The 13612-nt window shown below is 46.8% G+C and overlaps 1 protein-coding gene across 4 annotated transcripts in view; it reads right to left on the reverse strand.

The window, feature by feature from the left end:
- DVL1 (dishevelled segment polarity protein 1) overlaps positions 1 to 13612 on the reverse strand; it is a 129955-nt gene that overhangs the window by 77284 nt on the left and 39059 nt on the right. For all 4 annotated transcript variants that reach the window (XR_014551628.1, XM_083628679.1, XM_083628680.1 and 1 more), the window contains exons 3-4: positions 5410 to 5531; positions 2473 to 2585 (exon numbers count right to left, since the gene is read on the reverse strand). Coding sequence is in view for 3 of the 4 variants with exons in the window: in XM_083628679.1 (XP_083484805.1) it covers positions 2473 to 2585; positions 5410 to 5531 (235 nt within the window). In the remaining variant the exon portion in view is untranslated. The remainder of the gene's footprint in view (positions 1 to 2472; positions 2586 to 5409; positions 5532 to 13612) is intronic.

Genomic DNA, 13612 nt, shown 5'->3' on the forward strand with positions numbered 1-13612 from the left:
GCATCCTGGAGTTGGAGCATAGCCAACGAGAGCCTTTTCCGCCACGATCTTGCTTGGAGGTCTCCAGAATGGAGCAAGAGAGTGAGTGTGTGTTTAGCATCAGGGCATTGATGTAATAATAGAGCATTACTCCACTTTCCCAGTCCCAGAGAAGGCTGGGACTGTCCCCTGCCTGAAACCCTGAAGAGCTGCTGCCAGTCAGTGTAGGCAATACTGAGATAAACAAACCAATGGCCTGACTCAGTAGAAGGCAGCTCCCTAGGTTCCCACAGAACTGGCCATTCTGCCAGCATCCAAACAATTACGTCAGCACTTGACACTTGGAAGGGGTGGAAACAATGAACAACACACCACACAGCAGAGACTCTAAAACATTCTGAGCACGAACGGGGGGGGGGGAACCCCTCCTCTTAATGACCTCCCTAACTGAGTCCCTCTTTTCTTGCTCATCCTTAGCAAACGGAAGTGGTGGTAGTGGTAAAAGAAAAAGAAATCTTTGTCCTAGCAAGGAAGGGGTCCCAAGAATAGACCTCCCATGCTCCTAATTAAGCCCCCCTCCCCCTTTTTAACGGGACCTGGTTCATTTTTCCGACCAGTAACCATCCATGTTGTTTCAAGAGGAGGCGGGACATACACACACTAGAGTCTCTCTCTGGGAGAAAAGGCGCCTCTCGTTTGCAGTGTTAAAAAAGCAGACAGGGCTACAGACAGAATATCTACTAATTAAACTGAAAAGGGAAAATGCACAGGGTGGGAGACAGAGACACAACGACATACACTTCCCACAATCACTCCCCCCTCCATCTGCCTGCCCACCCCAGCTCCGTGTAATTATTTCTCTGCTGTCCAGCCTCCCACCTGCTCCGTTTTGGAAACCGCTTTGCAAAAGGCCAACTTCCCTCCAAGCCGGGGGGAGGACAAAATAAATCTTTTGTTAGCGGTCGTTGGGAACCTTGCTTTGCAGGTGAAGCAGCAGAAGGTCAACACAAATGTGTGCATTTCAGAGGACGGCACACACGGACAACAGGGAAGAGGGTTGAGAACGCAACGGACCACAGCCACAGGAATCCTTTCGCTAGCTCCACTGATCAAATTGTAGAATTGTACAGCTGGAAGGGACTCCAAGGGTCATCCAGTCCCAACCTCCTTCAAGGCAGGAATCGCAGCTGAAGAATCCCTGGCAGATGGCCGTCCAATCTCTGCTTAAAAACCTCCAAGGAAGGAGAGTCCACCACCTTCTGAGGGAGTCCGTTCCACTGCTGAATAGCTCTTACTGTCCTGACAGAGTGACAGGCAGAATATCTGCTACTTAAACTGGAGAGGGAATAAAAGGTGCATGGGCAGAGTTCTTAATGCACTGTGGTGGGAATCAGACATGCTTCCCACAATCACTGCTCTCTGCCCTGGAATGCCAGTGTGGCATAGTGGTTAGAGTGCCGGACGAGGACCAGGGTTCGAATCCTCACTGAGCCACGAAAGGAGGTACAAACTTGGGCCAGCCACTGCCTCTCGGCCTAACCCACCACACCGGGTCGTTGTGAAGATAAAATGAGGAGGGGGTAGAACTGTGCATGCCACACCCTGAGCTCCCTGGAGAAGAGGTGGGGAATAAACGTAAGAAAGAAAGTAAAGCAAAATGGAAGCTTCCGCACGCAGATCAGGGCTTGCAAACCTTTCGGGCACATAGTTGCATCTGCAGGCCAGTGGGATTATTGTGGGCACCACATATACACTGCAACTCTTTTCCCCACCCCCACCCCATAGCACAACTGAACTTGCAATATATCATTCTATTAATAATAATAATAATAATAATAATTTATAAGCCTTCCTTTCTCCCAAAGGTGCCCAAGGTGGCAAACACATAAAACAATACCGTTAAAAATGAAATAAAGCCACATTTAAAATGTTTGAGAACAACAACACACTCTCCTAGCTAATAATTTCAAGACCGCTAAGATCAATGGGTTGTATCCAGCGGAGTCTGACTCCGAATAGGCCTGTTTAAATTAATAGGCCCAAGTTAGTTGTGTCCATTAACTTCAAGGGTCTTGAAGGGCTAGCACTGGACACAGACCCAGTATCTCCCAACCATTCACTCAATTGTCAAATTCCTGAGTGAACTAGAATGTTTCTTCATTCCTCCCAAAGGTTAATAATGAGGGAGACAGGCGCACCTCACTGGGTTGACTGGGCATTCCACAAAACAGAAAACTGCCATCAAGAAGTTCGTGTCCTGGGTCAGCGCCAACCAGGCAGCACTGGCAGTGATGTGCTTATCAGCTGACCCGTCCTTGGCAGTGCAAATAAGCAGCCCACGGAACGCTATGTGATACTTGCCGGTGTGGTGCAATTCATTTGTGTTTTGCAAAATCCCCAAGCCAATATTTGAGGTCAGTCTCTGCAAAAGAAGCTGGCAACAACGACCGAGGGGACCCTCAAAGAGAACAAAGCAAGGAAGCGCCAACTTACCGTCTTCGTGGCCCTCTCGGTTCCTCCGCCGGTGTCGGTCCCTCCTGTGGCTGATGATGGACTCTGTCCCCGTCTCGTTGTCCAGTCCATCTCGGCTGCTTGCGGCGTTTGGGCTGTAGGAATAAAGAGAGCACAAGAAGTGACCGGCATTTGCAACAAGCCCATATACTGTTTTGCCAAAACCCCAGCGGGGTTCATTTTGCGTGTCTGTTGCAACTGGATCCAAAACGGTTTCAAAAGCATTCAGTTGGGCATATGGTACAGTCCTCCCTGTACAGTGCCATCTCAGGTGTGGATAGAAAACGGCAGCTGTTTCTTATAGGCGGGCAAACATATTTTAATACATATCCTGCGAGGCATGCAGCATGCTGCAGCTCCCCCAGTCCTAAAATGACTTTCTAACCCCTACAGATATGGCCCCTGTTTTCCCATCTCATGCAAAAAGACCAGAGTTGTTCTCTTGGTGCCAACCCTGCAATCAATCTGTCTCAGCAGAGCCATCTAGCGACCAGAAGTTGTTTTCAGGCTGGACTGGGCAGCTAGCCCTGTAGACTTGGTACATGTGGGGGTAAGGCGAGTGAGCTAACCCTAAAATGTGGGGGTAAGGCGAGTGGTTTGCAGTAGTTCAGTTTTCACAATGGTAACAAATGCATTTCTTTTTTTTCTTTTTGCAGAGGGCGGATCTAAAATTCAGTCCGTTTGGTGTAGTCAGTTTGGTGCAAGGGTTAAGAATCGTAGATGGGAACCTGGGAGAACCAGAGTTCAAATCCCCTACTCACTCAGTCATGAAACTCACTGGGTGACCTCGGGCTGGCTGCTCTTATCTCTCAGACTAACCTACCTCACAAGGCTGCTGTGAGGACAAAATGGAGAAGAGGGGAGAAGCTAGTATGCCACTTTGAGCTTCCTGGATAGAAATGTAGAATAGAATAGAACAGGCATAGGCATAGGCAAACTCCGGCCCTCCAGATGTTTGGGACTACAATTCCCATCATCCCTGACCACTGGTCCGTTAGCTAGGGATGATGGGAATTGTAGTCCCAGACATCTGGAAGGCCGGAGTTAGCCTATGCATGGAACAGAATATTGATTTGCAGGCAGAAGGTCTAAAACGTGAATTCATTGGTGCCTCCAATGTAAAATATGAGCAAGGTGGCCTACAGAGCTGCTACTGGAGGGAGAAATCAGCCTGGGGGGAAGCTCAGTGACAGAGTAGTTCAATCTGTAGTGCACGAGACTCTTAATCTCAAGGTCATGGGTTCAAGACCCATGTTGGGCAAAAAGTTTCCTGTGTTGCAGGGGGTTGGACTAGATGACCCTCATGGTTCCTTCCAACTCTACAACACTACAATTCGATGATCTGCTTTGCGTGAGGAAGGACCCAAGTTCAAACCCCAGCATCTCTAGGGTGGGCTGGGAATGCCCTCTATCTCAAACCCAGGAGAGCTGCTGCCAGACAATACTGAGCTAGCTGGATTATTATTATTATTATTATTATTATTATTATTATTAAAAAATAAAATGATCTGACTCAGTATAAAGCAGCTTCCAGGTTCCCATATCTGAAGGGAAGAACTGTAGCATGCAGAAAAGCCCAGCTTCCATCCCCAAAGGAGAGCTGGGAACAGCTGAGAGAGGTGCTACCGTTCAGTGTAGACACCAGTGAGCTACTGAGTGACCTGACTCGGTGTCCAGCAGCTTCCTGTGTTCCCAGGAAAACAGAGACTGTGAGAGGGAGACAAAGAACGAGTCAGACCAGCTGATCACATGACGGCAGCTGCCCAGGCGCTTGGGACACGGGAGAGCCACAAGGGGGCAGCAAGAGAACGAGAGGATAGAAGTAAGGCCTGGCAGCAGCAGCAGTAACACCAGCCCTCCATTTCCCCGCCCCTCACCAGGCCGGCAGAAAGTAGGCACAGAAGTGGCTGTGACACTTTCCAGGAGAAGAAAAAGCAAAAGCTGGAGAGATGGCCCAGGAAGGGACAAAATCTGTGCACTCTTGACTTTCCAGTTCTGCAAGGCTGTTTTGTTTTCTAAGGGGTGACACTCAGGTGATTTTTCTAGTCAGCTAATGCAATACAAGAACACCCCAGAACCAAGCATCTGTTCTTACTCTGCCTGTAAGGAAGAAGAGAGGAACCTGAGGCCCTCCACAGGTTGCTGGACTTAGTAGGGATGAGGAGGGACAAATTTAGTGTGCAAAGCAGCAGGGAATGAATAATCCAAACTCAAGTAAAGATCACCTGCCGGTCAGGAAGGCTCACACAGATAAGGAGCTCAGGCAGAAATGAAGAAGGAAAGGCTTCTGAAAGGATGGGATATTCTTATGTCTATACCAGGGTTAGGGAACGCCTCCACCTGTCAATCTCCTGACAACACAACAGTGTCAGCTGATTTATCAGCTGATTACTGGGGCTTGACTGGCTCTGTGGGTGGTGCTTTGCAAGCACTGACCAGCTGGATGTCAGCTGGTCCCTCAGGGTGGGTGTGCAGGGCTGTTGCGGGACCTGTGACCTGGCCCAGACATCTCTTTACCTGCTCCACACTTGACATCATACATGATGTCAGATGTCATCACCATATATAATCTCAGGTGGTGGTGTCATCATATATACCGTCAGATGATGTCATCATCATAGATAATGTCAGATGATGTTGTCACCCTATATGATGTCAGATATAGGCAGGTTTCCATGGCCTGGCCAAAATGGCTTTGTGGGCTAAACGGGGAAGCCATAGGCTGCAAGTTCCCCACAATTGATTTATATTCTCTTTTAAAGAGCCTTTTTGTGCTTAAAAGAGTAAAGGGAAGCTCCAATTTTATTTTGGAAAAAAAGTACACCTCTCAGCCATAGCAGAAGCTTGGCAGAACCTAGATCACTCTGCGGCAAAGCATTAATAAATACATTCATATACATATATTTTAAACAGCCGTACTGAAAGGAAGGGGGGCGGGAGTCTCCAATGCCTCCTGTTCTCTCGATGGGAGGAGGAAGATCTGTGTGGCTCTCGGTGCATTGGGAACCGGCGTCCGAATGGGAGCTCTCGGCCAGGACCAGCTGGAAGAGTCAAGAGAGGAGACGGAGTCAGAAGCAGGGGCACAGTTTGCATTTAAACCACCAAAAGTGCAACGTGTGTCTCAGTTCTTCAATTGCACTTATAGCGCTTGTACATCTTCCCGTTAGTCATATGTTCAATCCACACCTTTCAATGCATTATAATGGGATTTTCATTGCATCCCACACTTTCCAATGCATTTCCCAACAACAAAAAGTCTGCGGGTGGTGCTGTGGGTTAAACCACAGAGCCTAGGACTTGCCGATCAGAAGGTCGGCGGTTCGAATCCCCGCAACAGGGTGAGCTGTTACTCAGTCCCTGCTCCTGCCAACCTAGCAGTTCGAAAGCACGTCAAAGTGCAAGTAGATAAATAGGTAGCGCTCCAGCGGGAAGGTAAACAGCGTTTCCGTGCACTGCTCTGGTTCACCATGCTGGACACATGACCCGGAAGTTGTATGCCGACTCCCTCAGCCAATAAAGCGAGATGAGCGCCGCAACCCCAGAGTCGGTCACGACTGGACCTAATGGTCAGGGGTCCCTTTACCTTTACCTAGATTTCTTGCATTAGGACAACAGAGCACTTCAAAACACTTTGAACGTGCAAACCTAACGTTCTAGTATGTGCCTGAACACACCCACACACCCACAATATACTGACAGTCGGGAGGTACCCCAATGCCCACCTCCGCCGGCCACCAGGTTGCAACAGGGGAGAGGGGCTGAGCTTCTGTCGACTGGCACATTTCCCCAATTTTAATTAGTTCGTTCGGCAACCAGCTACATTCCCAAAGTGAAATCATAGATGACAGCAAGCCGTTGGGGGAAAGCTAACTGGATAAAGCCAAGGGGCAGGAAGGGATGGGGATAAGAATATATCACACAGACAAGACAGCCACAAAAAGCATGAATTATGGAGACTTTCGTTCCCCCTAGAATAGCCTAAAATGGCAATATGTTTCTCATCAGAGACAAGCCCATCTCCCAAAATGAGAGCCATCAGGGAAACAGGGAAAGAATAAGATTATGCCGGCCCTTGGTGAAATTGGCAATCCTGTAGCTGACGCAGAAGGGAAGAGTTAATGGGGAAAAGGTAAGTCAGGGAGGCAGGTTGATGAGACGGATGAACAGAAAACGGGAAAGGCTGTCCCTCCCCGAGGTGCTCGTTCACTGATGAGAATAGCTGTACAATCTTTTAAAAAGAGAAAATCAAGGGAAGGATCGTGCAAGAGTCACACAAGTGGCTTTCCTCCCTGTTGGGCTCATCTCAGAAACTAAAAAGAAAAACTTTTCTAAGACATCACATTCTGCTGCTTTGGAGAGAAAGACAGGCACCTTTTCCTGCTGACGTTGCCTGCCTCCGTCAAGAGCAGAAAAAGACGGAGGAGGAAGGACAAAAAGCGTTGAGGCAGCTTAAAGCAAGGTTAACCCACATGGCACTCCCCTAATGTGGTTGGACCACAACTTCCATCGGCCCCAGCCAACAGAGCCAAATTTCCCAAATTTGCGCTTTCATAAACAACATGCAAACTGAGACACCGCCATTCTTCAAGATTTGCACTTCTTCCGGAGAATGCTGAAAACGCATCTCTTCACCCCAGCTTTTGAGGTGTATATTTTGAGGACACACCCTGTTTTTGTGATCATAAGCTATTTTAAAATGTTTTTAATAATGTGTTTTCATGTTGCAAGCTGCCCTGGAAAGCTTAGGTGAAGGGCGGGTAATTAATAAATAACAACAACCACAACAATAACGGTGCAATGGGGGGGGGAGCATACAAAAATGCACAATGAGGAGAAATTGCTTCGCAAAAGAGTACATTAGGCAAGACTGCAACCAAAAATGTATTAGGATAATAAATGAGGACTTTTTAAAAAAGCAAATTGCTAAAGGAGAACTTTAAGATTGAATTTAAGATTGTAAAAATAAGAAAGAACAAGAAGTGAAATTGATGGATCCTTCCATCCTCACAGTAAGCCTGCAACTTGTGCACATTTAATTTGTGCACATTCAGTTTTATATGAGTGGATTTTTTTTTTAAGGGGCGGAAAGGACATGTGGTTCCAGGAAAAGTGACTTTGGCAATTCCACCCACCACTGAACCCAATAGGTTTTGATTATACAGTCGTACCTTGGTTGCCAAACGCCTTGAAACTCATACGTTTCGGCTCTCAAACAATCAAAAACCGGAAGTGAGTGTTCCGGTTTTCGAAAGATTTTTGGAAGCTGAATGTCCAGCATGGCTTCTGTGGCTTCCAATTGTCTTCAGGACACTCCTGCAGCCAATCGAAGCCGCGTCTTGGTTTTCGAACAGTTCCGGATGTCAAACGGACTGCTGGAACACATCCTGCTCGAGAATCAAGGCACGACTGTACTCAATTTGGGTTTCAGGCATGATCCCAGGAACGTAAGGCCCATGTAAATTGTGGGCTGAACATACTCTTATTTCAAAAGGCAGGGCTGGGGAAAGACTCCTGCCTCAAATCCTGGACAGCATCTGCCAGTCAGTGTAGACAAGACTGAGCTAAATGGAGTAATGGCCATGGACTACATAAAGCAGCTTTCTATGTTTTTACACACACACAGAGAATTCACCTCACATTTTTTCATTGTATGCCTGGGTTGTACCCAATGCTAGTCCTAGTCTGAGTAGACATACTGACCGTGACTAACATAAAACCAATAATTTCAATTGGTTTATTCTAAGTGGGACATTAGGCCGCATTCACAACATATATTTAAAGCAGTATGACACTGGTTTAAACAACCCCCTCCCCAGAATTCTGGGAGCTGTAGTTTGTTAAGGGAGCTGAGAGTTGTTAGGTGACCCGCCCTACTCCCCCCACAGAACTACAATTCCCAGAGTGGCTTAACAATCAATCCCTCTTCACAGGGAACTCTGGGAATTGTAGTTCTGTGGGGGGAGTAGTGGGGTCACCTAACAGCTCTCAGCACCCTTAACAGACTGCAAGTTCCAGAATTCTTCAGGGGAAGCCACGGCTGTTTAAAGTGGTAATCATATACTTTAAATTATGCTGTGAATGTGAGCTTAGTTGGATGAAACCCTCTATGTGGCTTGCTTCGGGCTGGGTGCTTAACATGATTGACAGCCCACGACGAGCCACAGTTTGACGTAATGTGTGTTTTGGATGTCCTTCCCGAATGAAGACTTTCACCCACCTCTTACAATGAAATACAATTTCCACAATGTGTTCGCCCAGCCACTGATGCTCAAGTGATGGATTACCCAAGCAAATTTAGCGGGCCCCTCCCTGTGGCGACTCTCAATCCGATACGAAGTTGAATGGATTTTGAAAAAATTATTTTCATTAAAATCACAACCGCATGGGGCAGTGGGCCTGTTAAGCATCCATGTGCACAAAAGGAAACTAAGTATATATCGTTGGGTTTTTTAAACGCCTCTGATAATGGGCATCAGAATGCTTGCTGGAGAAAAATGAAGCATGACATCACCGCAAACCAATCGGGAGCCGTGTCAATCCCAAGGAAGCCAATTAGGGAAGAGATGCGCCGTTAATGCGGTGCCTCCCTTGGAAATAAGGCAGAATGGCCTACAATGGTCAACCCACTGTGAGCAACCTGCCATCATCAGCCAGCGACTCGGCTACTCTCAGAATCAGCACGCAGCAAGCCAGCTTAATTCTTTTCACAAGGAAAAAGAGCCGGCCCCAGCAGGGTGGCTGGGCCTGGATTGTCCGAGGAAAGAAAATGGGGCTGCCTTTTCAGGAGCTATCAAGAGGCAATGGAGGTTGTGAACAGCACACACACACACACACACACACACACACACACACACACACAGAGCCCTCGATGATGGAAGGGCGTGGTGGTCCTGATCCTGCTAGGCAAACTTCCAAAGTTAAGGAGGGTTTAACAAACTGCTCAGGAACTTGGTGGAAAAACAATGGAAGATGAACTGTAAAGCTTGTGATCTCAGAATTTTTTATTGATGAGCATCATGAATTAAGGACTGGTGGAGATATAACATTGGCTGGCTGCACGGCTACTCATGGTTAGGAGACGAGGAGTTCTCTGCAGCTCCCTTCCCCATTTCTGCACATGAATGTCCATTTTGTTTTATTCTCCACGCCCCCCCCCTCCGCCACCCCACCCCCCGCTAATAATGCTTAACATCTGCTCCAGCATTTTTCACAAACCATGGTTCACTCTGAACCACAGCATGCAGTTGCAGTTAGACGTGGGTTTGGAACTAGCCACTTGGCCCCACAGACCAGTGCAGACAGCATGCTAAGCAGAACCAGTTCCTGTGTTTGCCTTCCCCACCCCTCCTTCCCCATCACTTCTTTCCTTAAGCCAAGGACTATCTTGCTTGATTTCTGAAGGCAGCCCTGTTTAGGGAAACTTTTAATGTTTAATAGGTTATTGTATTTTAGTGTTCTGTTGGAAGCCGCTCTGGGGAAACCCAGCCAGATGGGCGGGGTATAAATAAATTATTATTATTATTATTATTATTATTATTATTATTATTATTATTATATTTCATTTTATCTGAAAACTGTTCTGGGAGCTTTTTTCACCTGAGCATCAGGGTATATAGGTAAAGGTAAAGGGACCCCTGACCATTAGGTCCAGTCGTGACCGACTCTGGGGTTGCGGCGCTCATCTCGCTTTACTGGCCGAGGGAGCCGGCGTACAGCTTCCGGGTCATGTGGCCAGCATGACTAAGCCGCTTCTGGCGAACCAGAGCAGCGCACGGAAACACCGTTTACCTTCCTGCTGGAGCGGTACCTATTTATCTACTTGCACTTTGACGTCCTTTTGAACTGGTAGGTTGGCAGGAGCTGGGATCGAGCAACGGGAGCTCACCCCGTTGCGGGGATTCGAACCGCGGACCTTCTGATCGGCAAGTCCTAGGCTCTGTGGTTTAACCCACAGTGCCACCCGCATCCCTTAGCAGGGTATATAAATAGTGCCAAAAATGAAAGTTAAGGGGCAAGTTTTTAAGCGGGAAAGGAAGAAGCTAGGAACACACACTTGCGTCTCCTAACCAAGCAAAGTTCAATCTGCACCAGTCTTCGCAGGAGAAAACAATCTGTGCCAAACTAAGCTCTACTCAAAGTAGATCTGTTGGAATTAATGGACACGAGTTATTTATTTAAATATTTATAATATGCACTTTCATAAATATATCCGCCCAGGGGTTTAAAACATACAGTAAAATAAGCAAAAAGGATCCCTAGAATCAACAAAACACCATTAAATGCTGAATGGTTGAAAAGATTGCAAAGATCCTACCTAAACACCATGCCTGGATGATTCTCTGCCAATGATCCACTGGCAGGGAGTTCCACAGGGCAGGGCCTGCTCCACTAAAGTCTCAGTTCCTAGTAAAGACCAAGAGGGGCATGTGGAACCACCGAAAGCAGGCCTTCGGAGGAGCTCAGTGATTGAGGTGGAGAGTAAGAAACCAGACCGTCCTTAAGGCGTGTTGATGGGCCTCCTCTGAGTAGGACTAGCAATGGATACAACTCTGAGATATTTTATTGCTGACAGCAGTCCTCTGCAGGGATATTATAATGAATTTTTTAAAAAAAATTAAAACATATTTGTAATTGACAGAGCAGCTTTAAAAAGAAGCTGATGAAGTGAAGTGATCGAAATAAACTTACGCAATACCAAAAAAAGTCAGCATACGGGTGAATCGTTAAAAAGGGTAATTTAAAATTTAACTACAGAAGCTAGCACTCTCTTCCAGAAGTCAACTTGGCGCTGCAACGTTATGTCATCTTGATTTCTGACCCCAAGCTACTGCTTTGGACAGATGAGAAAAGCAGTTCCCCTGGAATTAGGCGAACGTTTTAATCTTTTCATTTCATTCATTGGCTCCATCTTTCCTCCCTGACGCTGCTCTGGGGCCAATTATGTTTTGGGTCTTCTTACAGAAAATAGTCACATGGGCAACCGCCAGATCTCCTCCAAAATTCCTCTTTCTTGTGGATTCGTGATTATTTGAGCACACAATGGTGCACAATCCCGCTTTCGATGCTGTTTGAGCCTGCAAATGTTTCAGGGAGGACACATTGCTTCGTTTCCAGCCAGCGAATGTCCTGAAATTCTCACTGCTGAAATCCTGTAACTTTTCTTTCCACCAATCTATTATTATTATTATTATTATTATTATTATTATTATTATTATTATTATTAGCCCCACTATGGGTGAAGGATGACACTCGGCCTCTGGCAAACCGCTTGGTCCTTCAAAACACGAAGGGAGGAGAATAAACCAAGGGCAAGGAGTCCAAATTGCAAAATGGCTTGGAAGACGCCACCTACAGCTCCTATGCAAGGCAGAAACTCCAGCAACAACCTGATCTTCAGTTGCAGATGCTTCTCGCCGTGAGTCATGAAGGCACGCTAACTCCATTCAGCATTGTGGCTTTGCCTGTGGCGCTGAGCAGAAGAAAAGGGAGAAGTTCTCTACGATGCCAGCAGGAACTTTCATAGAACGCAAGGCTTATCAATGGCTACTAGCCATACTGGTTATGTTCTGCATCCACTGTCAGGGGCAAGATGCCTCTGTATAACAGTTGCAGGGAATCACAAGTGGCGAGATTTGCTGTTGCGCTCAGGTCTTGTTTGTGGGATTTCGGCTGGGGCATCTGGTTGGCCAATGTGAGAACAGAATGCTGGACTAGATGGGCCACTGGCCTGGAATAAGGCAACTTCCTTTGTTCAAAGCAGAACAGCGATGAGGAATCCATGACTCTCGCAGAAGTTGGTGGACTACAACCCCCATCATCCCTGACCATTAGCCATGTTGTTCGGGGCTGATGGGAAGCTGGGCATCATCTGGAGTTGCCCACCGCTGAAGCAAGGAGTACCAGAGACAATAAAGCCCTTGTGTGCAATTGCCATAAACCACACATCGGTGTTCAAAATTCGCATTTTGAGCATTTTGCACCTGGGCTATCGGCTACTTGCAATCAAGTGAAGATGCCCGGGCACCGGGATGGTGCCCGATGTCTTCTCCACCTGGAGGTGCATGCCTGGGGATCCTTGGATCTTGACTTTTTTCACAAACTAGCAACACATCCTGTAGAATTCTATCTGTTGCATTTTATCTGCACAATCAGAATTACTTTCAGGAACCAAGAAGCTGTATTGAAAAATACAACTTTCAAGCCGTCTGGCTTTGAAATGGCAACTAGGGATTCTGTGTTGGTGACTGCAACCCTGGTTTAAGGAGCCATTCGGAGCCTGGCTTATATAATCTGAGTTTCTAAAACTAACTCTACTCAAGAGTAAACCCACTGAAATGTATGGACTATAATTAGCCATGTTCACTAGCTACTCTCTGAGTAGAACTAGCTAGGGATACAACTCAAGAACTAGGACAGGTCTGAAGAAATGTTTGGTAAAAGGATCCTAGAAAAATGATTACCGGTATATCCACACCAAGCTTTAAAAGCACTCATAAATCCACCCCCATTTGACTTAAAGGCACGTTAGCGCTGTGAGTCACCCTCAAGAGTTGTAAAGCCATGCCGAATCGCGGCAAACCGCTCATAAACCTCCCAATACAAAATAAACGGCAAAGGACACACACACAGAGAGCCAAGAGCTTAGCGCCTGCAGAATCTGCTGGCAAGCATGGGAATTTTTGCAGAGTGGAATAATAATAATAATAATAATAATAATAATAATAATAATAATAGTGTGATTGCAGGCTTCTAAGCCGAGCAAGGGCATTAGAGCAAAGCACCTGTCGGCTAAAAACAAAAAAACACCATCACTTGATTTCTCAACATGTGGCCCCATGCAGCTTAAGCACACAGCCTGTGCAGAAAAACAAAGGCATACGAGGGAATGTGGAAGGTGTACCTGAGATATTTTACCTGTAATGGCTATGCGGCAGCCACTGTTAAGAGGCGAGCACACAGGTGGGAACCAGGCCCACGCCAAACAGGCAGAGTGCAGAAGCCAGGTCTTAAGATAGTACTGCGATGCTGCAATCATAACTTACAACCTGGACATCAGAATTAGAAGCGAGGTAGGAATTGGATCCATCTCGCACTGAAAGGTAAAGGTAAAGGACCCCTGACA

The sequence above is a fragment of the Podarcis filfolensis genome (assembly GCF_964270895.1).
Source record: "Podarcis filfolensis genome assembly, chromosome: 8".
Classification (NCBI taxonomy): domain Eukaryota; kingdom Metazoa; phylum Chordata; class Lepidosauria; order Squamata; family Lacertidae; genus Podarcis; species Podarcis filfolensis.